Here is a 12893-nt window from a genome sequence, read left to right as displayed (position 1 = left end):
CTGTCACACAGTAGGGAAGATGTAGCATATAGTGGCATATATCGTGCTGCTATAGCTCTTCCTGCTTCACTTCTTTACCGATGCGAAGCAGCATCGATGAGATGTATGAACATCTCATCTGCCGATGTGGGGGAGTGAAGACTCCCCCCGCCTCACAGAAAGCCCCCCCACCGATGATCCCCGCCAGAGCACAGAGCGCATCAACCTAGTGCTGATGCGTCGGATCCACTGGGCATGCATGAGATCTCGCATGCAGTGCCAAGCCCGGCTGTGCTGTCCTTGTCCTTGGTGATAGGGCAATGACAGCTGCAGCTGTCAAAATCGTTAGCTGCAGCTGTTGGAAAGGTCAGAGCCACTAAACGTTCATACATAGCGCGCTGATATGCTAGGCAATCTTTTATAGCAGTGCCGATATTGATAGGGGAGCATAGTGCCCCTGTCATTTACCATTTCCAATTAAGAATCATTTTCAGGTGAAAAGGATGCAAAAAATTCACTTGATGCAAGGCACCTGGCACACCAAGAAGGGCGGTTTCGCGCGACTGCAACAATAGTGTATGAGGACACATCTGTAAAGAACTTTATCTAAAACTAATAGGTCCTTGTATTATGTCAATGCCTGTGCTACATACACAGATTTGATGTACTTTTAGCCTGTTCTATTGTGGGACATTGCAAGATTTTCAATAGGAAACTTGCTCTTCATGTAAAAAGTGTCAGTTTGTTGGCTTGGGTGCCAATTTATTAAACTTGTGACCTGTGTGGGCAAATTCTATTCATAGACATACGAGTGCATACCGGGAGAACTCGTTACCGGTATGAATGTTTGTTAGAGGTCAACACTCCTTCCCATGTGACCAAAAGTTTTGGTTAGGAGCTAGTAGATGTTAATAAAGGTTGGGTACGGGATGCTGGTGCTCGGGATTCCGGCGATCAGAATCCCGATGCCTCCCTCCCCGCTGCCTAAACCTAACCTCTCCCTCTTTAGTTCCTAAACCTAACCCTTCCCCTAGCCTAACCCTCCCCCTAACCCCAGTACTTACCATCGGGATACTGGCGGTCGGGACTCTGATGCTGACATTCTAAGCGCTTGCATCCTGATTGTCTCTCTGTTTTGTCTGTATTTTGACTGCATCCCTTTAATAAGGCCTGGAGATTAGAAGCGTAATCTACAATTTATGGCACAGCAGCAGTAGGGAATATAACATATGTATGTCAGAGCAGGAAAGAAGGTAAGCCTTCTTGCGTCGTTATCCAGAAACCCAGAAGAAGCCGTCTTCATACTTCATTTTTGTATTTTACCATAATTTATTAAAATAATACTGCAGTGACTCTACACTCAGTTCAACCACTAATACTACTACCTTACTACATTTCTCCATTGGTGCCCATAGATGCCTCTAATTGGTCATATCTGATCCTTCTATAACTATAAGTGGAAGTGATTGGTGTTTTTACATTTTGAATAGTTTGCTATAATCTAAGTAGATAAAAGTTCAGATACAAGGGACTTCTCCGGGGGAAAAAAAATATTTCTCTGTGTAGCATCCATGTTAAAGTGTATTGTTTACTAGCACACTTTATTTTAATTTTTTACACTTTTTTAGTAAATATGAATCTTTACTAGTTCTACTCCTAAACAAGGTGGCGGTGCCCCATTTTCTGCCTCTTGGCAATCCCTATTAGGCTAACGAAGACAGTCTCATGGAATTGATAAAGAGTCTTTTTGTCCTGGTTGCATGTCGTGCCAGTAACGGAGCCTCCCTCTAAAGCACATATTGTTCAGCTCCGCTGCCAGGACGACCATTAAAATAATTGGCTAAATATCACAGCAGCAAAAGGGAAAATAATATAATATTCAGATTAAATTTAGCTGCAGTAAAAGTTGGGTTGAAGGCAGCCTTACATTCTGTCTACTGGAGTTTGGCACAGGGAGAGTTTCAGCAGTTTGCAACAGGAGGGTAAATATAGGAATAAACACGGACCTGAGGGATACTCTGTAACTCTTAGTTGGCTAGCGATGCTAGTGTTGTTGTAACCTATGTCCAGGACTGATAACAGCCACGATATTGCATAGATGTTTGGCAGGCTGTCCACCAGCTGTGCTTTCACAGCTGTGTATTATTACTACTACTATTATTAACAATAATATATATTAAGATTAACACAAACTCTTCCATATCAGAGTGAAAGTGTTTGTGTGTATGTATATATGTGTGTGTGTGTGTGTGTGTATATATATATATATATATATAGAGATATAGATATATATATATATTATGTAAAAAAATTCTGTATTTAGTTAGTGATGTGGGGCACAGCAGCTCGGTATAAATGTGGGTCATTATAGATTTATGATAACATACTATCTGCTGAGCATATCTGGTTGCATCGTAGATACCACTAGGCATTTAGTCCTCTTGATGAGATTATTGTGCTATGTGCTGATTAGTAGAATAAAGACTTTATATTTTCCATCTGTGTAGGAATCTCATGCTGCTCAAGTTCAGATCCTCATGGAATTCTTGAAAGTCGCTCGACGGAATAAGAGAGAGGTAAGATGAATTTTTAATGTTCGTTGTTGACATTCTGATATGTTCTGTGTCTGCTGTTTGTGTAGGTTTCATTTATACTTAAAACCAGGCAATACACAGAAACAAGATCTGTTTTTCAGGTTTTCCACATCATGCACCCGGTGCCCCTGTTGTCCGTATTATTTTAGGAGCATAGGGTCTAACCGATGAAGAATGGAAGGCAACAGGGTAGTGGATATCTACAAAGTGCTTGTAATGGATTCCTAAATGCCAGAACAAGGGCCATTATTCTGCTACTGGAACCATACATACTTGGAAATGTCACAGCTTTTTATTGTTACATAGGAGGACTGACCCATGCTGTAAATAGGACACATAGTGGCGTTTCTAGATTTTAGAGCTTTGCAATGTGGTTATGAGCACTAGGCGTGAAGGCTAAATTGTGTGGTTTATTTTTTAAGCTTTTTTTTTTTTTTTGTAAGGCTTTAAATTAATTTTATTTTCAGTGGATTTTTAAGTGTTTGCAAAATAAGAAATAGCTGTGTTCCTATTATTATTTATCATTACTATTATTATTACTATTATCTATAAATCTTAAGTAGCTCTTTTTTGGGCTGGTCACATTGAAACATCAGTATCTGTAATTATTTATGCAGTTCTTACACAAATTACACATTTTTTATTTTTTTGCAAAGGACTTTGTATTTTCCATAAAATATCACCATTAGTATGCTTATTTCTCCTCTCATGGAAAATAGAATCTTCCCAAACTGGTCAAAAAGTGCTATTTTTATTTAATGAAGCAGAACATAAAAAATATGAGTGCAAGTGACACACAAATGTTACATATCAAAGTAACCTAAAACATATGCATATAAATAATACCAGTGTCCTACAGACACCATAAATTAATCTTGATAAGGCGCTCTCTCTAGCTCTCTCTTATAGCTAATAACAATTATTGATCACCTTAATCCACAATAGTTGCAAATATATTTTTTCAACCACGACCAAGAAATACTTTGATTCTTGATTCGCCATTATCCACCTTTCCAGATCTGCAAAAAGCTGGATTCTAACCATAAGTTCTCATGATAAAATCTTCACTTGAAAATGATGTTGTATTTCTCCTTCATCCACTAGGGGACACTGGAGTTCAAGACAGTGGGGTATAGATGGTGGTAGAGCAGAGCCTGGCACTTTAAATAATTTAAAAGTGTGACTGGCTCCTCCCCCTCTATGCCCCATCAACCCCAGTTTTTAGAATGTGCCCGAGAGAGCCGGTCGCACATCTGGCTGTCTCCAGCCTTTTTCATATTTTTTATATTTTTTACTAAACAAGCATTGAGGACAGGCAGACTGCTTGCTGTGACAGTCTGCCTGCTACTGGGGAGCCGCCGGGAGGGCACCACACGGCTACTGCAGCCTGTGTCCGGTGGCCCTGAGGAGGGGGCACCAGCAGATGGAGTCATCGGACCCTGCGAGGACCCGCCACTGCTGACACCGGCATGTGTCCGGGTTCCTCGCCGCCCCCTCAGCCCAGCATCCCGGCCGCAGCAGCCCGTAAGTATATCCCACCACTCCTGACTAGCTGGAGTGGTGGGCGAAAATGCTGGGCTCAGGACAGCGCGCGCTGCGCGACTGCTACACAGCCTCCTTCCCCCTGCAAGGAAAACTGGCAGTGTCGGAGCTGCTGATGAGACCCGCTGCTGCACTCGGCAGTCAGCTTCTGGTTCTCTGGCCTAGCCTAGCCACGATTCCCCCTCCTATTTAAATGAGGGGATGGATAAAGAGGCCCCTCAACGTTGGTGACAGCGCGGTGCTAGCCGCATTTGTCACTGAAGACGCCTGCTCCTCACTCCTATATGCAAGGAGGGAGACTGCCGCGTCCCACTACTCCCATAACGGGAGTCTGCAGCCCCGCTATTATAGCCCTGCATAACGGGGCTGGGGCGGGGCTTAAGGAGCCGCTCAACACGGCTCTAAGTTGCCGCGCTGGTGCTTGTATGAAAGCACCGTGGCTGGCTTATGCTCATAGCCGCTGGAGAGCGTGGTACAGCGCTCTCAGCGGTTGGTTGCTGTGCCGGTGCTTGTTTGAAGAAGCACCGATGCTGGCTCTCACAGCGCTATGCCTGCCTAGGTAACATAGCGCTAGTAGTGCAGAGTCCCCGTTAGCGAGACGGAGGTGATTTACCGCCATTAATGTGGCGTTGGGGGCGGGGCTTAGCGGCGACCCGGCCAAGGCCAAAACGCTGGGCTCAAGGACAGCGCGTGCCGCGCTGCGGTTAGAGCTAATAAGCACAGCTGCGCCTTTGTACGGGCTCCCCCCTCAGTAGTCTGCACAGCAGCAGCATCCCTGAGGTTAGTAAGCGGCTCACTGTGATAATGCCGCTTCCCTGTACAACGCTGTGGAACATCCTGCCTGAGCAATGCCAGCAGTCAGTTCCAACACAGGTGGGCAAGCGCTGACTTCCTCCCCCTGCTCAGGAGAGAGGCTGGAAGACAGGACCTGCCATAGCTGAAATCGGCAGAGTCCGGGTCTCCTGCCCCTTCCCCAGCATGGCTGTTAGTAGGCTGACAGCGGTGAAGTCTGTATGCTGCGTTGTTACAGGGAAGTGCGGGCGCTGTTGCAGTGCTTGTACAGGGAGGAGGCTTTCCGGTGGCGCGCACTCCACGCGCTACAGACCTGCGCCCTCCATTTCAGTATGCGGGCCAGGCATAATGCAGCACTGCCTTAGCGATTAGCAGCTCTCTTCTATTAACAGGAGGAGACGCTGCGTTACGCAGCTCCTGGCTGTGCTGAGCAACTTTACATGCCCGCTCCTCCAAATGCTGATTTAACCCCCCTCGCTTGTGTAGGAGCCATGATCGCTCCTCCCGTGTTATCGGCACCGGCTGGACCTTCAACTACTCCTAGCGTGGTAATTCAGGAATGCATACGGTCCAGCAACTACAACAGCGCCCCTGCTTCCCTCTTATGGGCAGCAGTATCTACCTGCACACAAGCAGTACAGCTCAGTGCACTACCTGCAGCAGGGAGTGCTTTAGCACTGGTCTCCTACGAGACCCCTCCCTTTTTGGGAGTGCTTCAGTAAATAATAAGGGATGTCCGTCACTGTATGACAGGAGTATTCCCAGCTAAATACGCTGTGCTGACGGGACACGGCCCCGCCATTTTGCCAGCAGTGAGGTCGTGGGTTCTCTTCCCACCGTGGTCCTAGCTGTGTGGAGTTTGCAAGCACCGGGTGTTACCGCCTGTCATGGCTTCCCCTTGGTTCTATAACAAAGGGCGCCTGGCTTAACCTAATTAAAGATATATAGTATGTATAGTACTTGTACTAGTCATTGTTCTGGTTGCTGGGGCCGAAACTTATGGTTATAGCTTACCCGTAACCAGGGTTGGCACATTATTGCGTCCCATCCCCAGGCTTATGCCTCATAACCCTGAACACGCTCTATCTCATCTGATTTTGGAAGCTAAGCAGGGTCAGGCCTGGTTAGTACTTGGATGGGAGACCGCCTGGGAATACCAGGTGCTGTAGGGCTAATATAGGTGCCAGCACATATACTACATTATAGGCTGGTTTTAAAACCTTCCAGTTCTGTATAGTGCTAGCTACTGTGCATTGCTAGTTAGCAGAATGGGAACTAGCCTAAACCCCTGTTTGCACTATAACACCGCGTTATGCGGTTCTGAGAGGGGCCAGTTACTCAGCCGGTGCACATTCCCGGCAAGAGGCGCTGGGCTGACGGGACACGGTGCCGCCATTACAGCGCAGGGTAATACCCACTGTCGGGCTTTCCCTTGGCTTTATAACAAAGGGCGCCTAGCTTAATCTAATGGCCTGATATTATAGCCTGTGGTGGTTACCCCATGGTGTACTAGCTATTCTGCCTAAACTGAGATTTTTGATTCCCTCTTCGAAAAACGGGTTAATCTGGAGCTAAAATAGCTCACCTGAAGCACGCACGCTCCTAACATATAAGGCGAGTACACCAGTAACAGAAGTCCCAGGAACGACACCAGTCTGGGACAGCACGCTGCTAACACATCTTGCCTCTATGCCATAACAGAATGACGGCCACAGGCGACACATGAGCAGCCTCCCGGCGTGGAGGTAGGCCACGGTATATATATGTGTGTGTGTGTATGTGTATATATATGTATATATTGTATTTTATACCAGCCCTGCTTTAGAATATATACATGCTGGAGTGAATTTGTCCTTCCATGGCGCTAATTATGCTCATGTTCTATTTTAAATATTATCGTCACCTACTAAACTTGTATGTAGGTACACGTATGCATATGTGGATATCGCTTCTTATCCTTACCATAACATACTAGCATAATTAAAGATGCTGCGATTGGAGGCTGGACGCTCCTGATGTGGTAGTTGGTACAATTGTTGGTACAGTTGTACGCTTTACACTATCTCTCCCTAGGTATTGGGTTGTGTGTGTGTGTGTGTGTGTGTGTGTGTGTGTGTGTGTGTATGAATATATAATGTTTATACTTCCACATTTATTACGTTTATCTATTATTCCACGGATGCGTAGCCGTCTGGGTTTACCAGAAGCTGTAGGCTATATCCATACCTATTATATGGTGGTTCTATAAACTAGAGTCATGTTCTGCAGCTTACATAGTGATAATCACAATTCCCTGGGCATTGCTTCCAGTATGGACCCTACACATGTCCTGGGGCGGCGGCCCATTCGGGGGATCTATTATCATTACAACTACAGTGGTGCACTTGTATTAATATTTCCGAATAGTTGGAAAAAAAAAACAAAACTGTTTTTTGTTTAACCCTAACTGGGGATATCACCACTGCTATATCCCTTCTTACTTGAGATAACCAACGCAGTCTAAGTACAGGTACCCTTCTCAGTATCTATTCCGGTACTCCATATTTTTGTCGCATATCTCAATAAAATGAGTCTCAAAAGGGCCCTTAGGTACAATTCATACCATGAGGCCTTGGGCCGCCCACAGAACAGGCTCAATTTAGAGTCCTGTTCTACGACCTTCTTGTCTCCACTAACATTTTATTAGTTTCCACAGTAATTTCTACTGCACTTCTACAGACTAAGGTCCGTGCTGTGGAGCATTGGTCTTAGCCCACTGAAGCTACTCTTTATACCTAATGTGGCGGGTTGCTGTGTGATAAAAAAAGGTCAGTGACATTCTACATAGCGTCCAGAGGGCTTCTGGTCGCTCACAGGTAAGAGCTTACCTCACTAATGCCTAGGAAGATGCTCCTATTTCATGCAACCTGACATACATAACGTTGATTTCCCTTACGGAGCCTAGCGGCTGTCCTAGCAGCCCTCTGCTCTTTTAATCAGTTGGCTCTACACTTTAGAGTTTTCCTGGTGTGTGGGTGCATAGTTGGTACATTGAGATTAGCGACACTATTCTACTAGAATCTGTGTTATGGACCAAAGCGCATCTCTGGGCTAGTGCACATCTTTACATAAGTGTGACAGTCACTATGTTCCACGCAGGGGGCCTGGTTGGGTTTTCCTGTTCAGTATCTGTTGATATTTTATCACACTAATAGGTACCTGACGGGTACTTTCATGGTTGTCCTGCTGCCCTGGCCTTGCTGTGTGGGATGCTTCCCTATATTGGTAGCTCTCCCTGGGTGGGGTTACATTCGTGCTCCTTTACTGCTAAGTTCCTGGTTGTTTTCACACTATGTTCGGGCCAGCAGTTGGTACTGACTACGCACTTCCATCAGGTTGGAAGTTGTCTTTTTATCCCTGTTTTCAGTATGGGTTATACTGCTGTCTGACCCTCTGAAAGGAATTGTAGTCTCCATCCTCTCGTATTCGCCTCTGCCTCATGTCCCGTGGGATCTCCACTCGTTGGAGACTTCTATGGTATAACCTTTCCGCTGGTTCACAACTTTGTTGCAGTGGGACCTCAAGGATCGCTCAAAGCGATTGTTCGGTCTTGTCTTTGACCTCCCAGCATACTCTTTATTGGGAGTCTGTGGACAGGATCAACTTTGTATCTGTTGATTGCTATTGTCATACTTCTATCTATATGATTATGACCAGCGGTGCTGGGATTCTGCTGTCTGCAGCTGTTGCAGTTTCCTGTGCAGACTCTAGTACGATTCACAAGTTCTTCTCGTTTTCTGCCCTTCTCCTATGTATTCTTGTTGGGGGGGCTCTCCTACCAGCTGTCTGGTTTGGTCTATTTTCAGCCGCTTCTCAACTGTGATTGTTTTCTCGCCAGCCGTTCTGTTCATTTTGGCTTCCGCTGTGCGTACGTTGTGGAAGTTCTTCTGTGACTGTCTTCTGAGGAGTAGTGTTTGTCTACTGTGCTTTACGACACTTGATCCTCTGCCTCTGCTGGGCCTATTGTTCTTGGCAGTCCCTATTTCGGTTTGGCCGAGGGGTCAGCAAGTTCTCCGCGCTTCCCACCCAGGAGGTTGGCTTTGGGACGTCCCCACTGTCTTGAACTCCAGTGTCCCCTAGTGGATGAAGGAGAAAACAGGATTTTGGTACTTACCGATAAATCCCTTTCTCCGATTGCACAGGGGACACTGGACGCCCGCCCAGCGCTGCGTACCTGACGTTTTGTTGGGTTCATTCTATGGTTGTGTGACTGCATGGTTCCCTGTTATGGGTTCCACTGTTCTCATTCAGTCGGTCTTGTTCCGTTCTGTGGTCTTCTCCTTCTCGTTTTCTTTTCTCTTGTCCTCCGTCTCTTCTCAAACTGGGGTTGATGGGGCATAGAGGGGGAGGAGCCAGTCACACTTTTAAATTATTTAAAGTGCCAGGCTCTGCTCTACCACCGTCTATACCCCATTGTCTTGAACTCCGGTGTCCCCTGTGGAATCGGAGAAAGGGATTTATCGGTAAGTACCAAAATCCTGTTTTTTTCCCCCTTACATGTTTGAGTGAAATGCATACAATGTGTAGGAGTAATATGGTACCCCAACAAGGCATACCATTTTGAAAACCTGCATAAAATGAGAGAAAGCTGTGTTCATTGATGCCAGAAACTTAGAGAGCCGCTTTCTGTAGTACAAGGTGTTACGGTCTGGTTATCGCCATACAATAACTACTATGGAACCACATTGTTTGTAAGATAGTGCTGCCCTCTTTCAATCGATTGTTGGGGCAAGGAAGGGGGAAATCATACACCCCTCTATACTAGTATTTCTGCAGTGTGAATTGATGTCTATTGATGACCATGGGAAAGATATTCTCCCATCCCTTGACTACACAATGATTTGTGCAGTTGCAGGTATGTTCTCTGGGTCACCCCTCTTTCAAACGAGAGTACCCTTGAGTCTGTGGGTGCCAAGATGAGGGGGAGAGAGTGATTCTAATTCTCTCATCTATATTCCCTGGCTTGTAGAATTGGCTTTACTACATTATTGTGGGCACCACGGGATGACCTCATAAAGTCACACACATTTAGGTAAGTCACCCCTTGCAGTACCAAGGACAAGTCCCACTTGTACTCAGCAGCAAAGAGATGATAGCAATAGCGGTTTCTGCAATGCTGCAAAATCATTTTAACTTTATTCACATCTGTCCCTTTATCAGAGAAGCTTACAATCTAATTTACCAAAACAGATGCATACCACGGCACGTTACATCACCAGTACATGTTTTGATGGTGGAGTAGAGGAAACCCACGTGAGTGACATGGAAGACCATACAATGTTTGCGCTGATAGTGCCCTAGTTGTAACAGAATCCGAGTGGCTAGTGCTGAGTGCAACACAAGAGTATAGTTTAATGTAAACTTATTTGATGGAGTGTATACCTTTATGACCTCCAGGCCCCACAAGAGTTTGCCTAGTTGATGATTTCTAAGCACTCTCATAAATGTCATATTGTAACTAATTTTAATTTGCTGTATGGTGCACAAAATGTAATTTTTACTGTGTAGAAGCTAAAGGGAAAATGGTTTAGAACCCTCTGTATTAAGTTAGTTCGTGACAGCACACAAGTAGTGTTGTTTTTTTTTTTTATCAGCAGTTCTTTGAGGACAGTTGGATAGCCATCGACAAGGCGAAGACAATTTGTAGATCTTAAGTTGGCAAACTATGCCTGTAAAGATGATCATTAATGGACTGTATTACAGGCTAAACACAGCCAGAAAATGAGATCACCTAATATAACTGACTTGTTATTTCAGGAGTGAACTATAATGGTCATGTCACATATCTGTGTGTGTCAATACCTCCGGTGTTGATGGCTTTCGATTGGCCCAGTGGTTCATTGACGAAGTTTGTGGTGTTACTTTCTGATCGGGTCAAGAGATGCAAAACAGATGCTCGGTGTCTCTTGTCTCTGACAGAGTAACAGATTGCATAACCCGCCGCCTCCTTCTTTCCAGGTTCTGCTGTCCCCTTTTCAGCTTCGTAGATTTCCTATGTTTTGGTCAAAAATAATTAAAAACAAATGACAGAGTTGAAATGATATTTATACTGGCAAGAAAATAACCTAAAGAAACTCCCTCTACACCACTGAAGATAAACATTGTGCTGATGATATAACCGTCCTAAATGGAGCTCCTTGTTTTATTTATTTACATTTTTTATACGTCTCTTTCCAACTTTAGGACACAGTCTTGCGTCTGTTTGGGTTTGAAGTCTTGGCTTTTGGGATGCTTATTCCTTTCTAGAAAGATAGGACTCCATCCAGGGTTTACTCATTTAACCCTTGGACCTCTATAGTTTTATTTCTTCCAAGAAAGCCGTAATGTGCGCATGATATGTGCTCTCCATCTTTGACGTGTCATGCCCCAGAATTCCTTTGTGTGTTCTATAGACAAATGAGGTGACACAAGTTCTTGGGGGTCATGGAGAATAAACGTCATTTACTTTTTGTTCTGCGGTTGTTTCAGCTTTCTAATTACTTTTACACATTGTATAGTCTTGTGATTTGCTTTTATGTGCTTATTTACTGTTGTACGTCATGATTTTTAATCTGCATTTATAATTTGCTCACGTAGCCTCCTCATCTCTAGTTTCTGATCTGAAATATACTTATAAACATGAGAATTGGAAAGTATACAATCTGGTGGTGGCAGTGTGAGGACCCCAATAAATGTTGTTTACCTTGTCACATTAGAAAATGAGAATTAGTTAAAATATTTATTGTCCTTACTGTCAGCCTGATTTAAGGTAGATTGAATGTAGTTTTTTGATCTCTTACAAAAAGCACAGCAAGGTAAAAACTATAGTATGATAGTAAATACATTTATCCTGTATGGAAGCCCCCCATCTGGATATTTTCCTTATGTTCAACTTTAGAACCAATATAGCGGTTGAGATTCTGGATACATTCAAGTGGTTTTCAACGTATTTGATTGCCGATTCACCTGTCCAGGGTTTCGGTTCCTCTGTCCAAATACCAGAGTGCTGCGAGGACTGATTGATATTTGGGTGACAGAGTTCAGCAAATGTTAAATCCTTATATAAAGATAGGGTTCTACATAATCTATAATGTATTCATTATTTATATGCCTTGTGCACTGAGATGTGGCTATTAAATAAAGAGATTGTACTTGTAAAAAAATAAACTATACTGCTTGAGTTAAAAGGGAGCAGGGGAACATTGACCTTGGACTATCCCAAAATCTGTTTTGCAAGTTTCAACCCTATCGCACACGCAACCCCTATTGCTGTCAAAACAGTTGTGTTTCCCGTATGTCATTAAAATGCTTGATTCAATAGTAGAGCAATGTGCTAACTTAAAATTTTTAGTTACATTGTACAAAATGCAGAACAAATCTTTCCATATGCTAACAGAGGCAGATTGTTCTATGTCACGTGCACGTGTGTTTGAGTGTAACACAAGATTTAGGGGGATATTCATGATCGCTTGGAGAGAGATAAAGTACCAACCAATCGGCTCCTGTAAATTTTTAAGCACAGTCTGTAAAGTGACAGGAGCTGATTGGTACTTTATCTTTCACAATTTTATCTCTCTCCAAGCTTTCATGAATACTCCCCTTACTGATGGTCGTGAGGATGTGAAAGATGATTAGTGTCCTGAAAGGCCATGCACATCAAAAACAAATGAAAATGGAAAAATGTGCATGCATCTAGCTGGAGCCATGAGCCACGGAGGAAATCGTTGTGGCAGAGAGTTTGGCATATATGAACTGCTTTCAGCTGAGGTCATGCTCTATTATCTCTTTATTGCTCTCCTGGGGAGCAGGTGTACAGATTCAGCAATAAGCTAAAGTGGAGCCTGGTAACCCCTTTAATAAATACATATTTGATGTTTTTTGTGGCGCATAACCTAACTATGGGGGTAGGGGGGGTAAGGTGCGCTCTTCCTGCTAGTAATGGTGATGACTTGTGTGTGTTTGTGAGTG

General features: G+C 44.2%; 1 protein-coding gene across 5 annotated transcripts in view; it reads left to right on the top strand.

Annotated features, from left to right (window-relative positions):
- COP1 (COP1 E3 ubiquitin ligase) overlaps positions 1-12893 on the top strand; it is a 177065-nt gene that overhangs the window by 33806 nt on the left and 130366 nt on the right. For all 5 annotated transcript variants that reach the window (XM_088461879.1, XM_088461878.1, XM_088461877.1 and 2 more), the window contains one exon: positions 2487-2555. In XM_088461879.1, the coding sequence (XP_088318005.1) occupies positions 2487-2555 (69 nt within the window). The remainder of the gene's footprint in view (positions 1-2486; positions 2556-12893) is intronic.

The sequence above is a fragment of the Taudactylus pleione genome, unplaced genomic scaffold (genome assembly GCF_031769625.1).
Source record: "Taudactylus pleione unplaced genomic scaffold, aTauple2 ptg001123l, whole genome shotgun sequence".
Lineage (NCBI taxonomy): Eukaryota > Metazoa > Chordata > Amphibia > Anura > Myobatrachidae > Taudactylus > Taudactylus pleione.
This window is presented reverse-complemented; position numbering and strand designations above follow the sequence as displayed.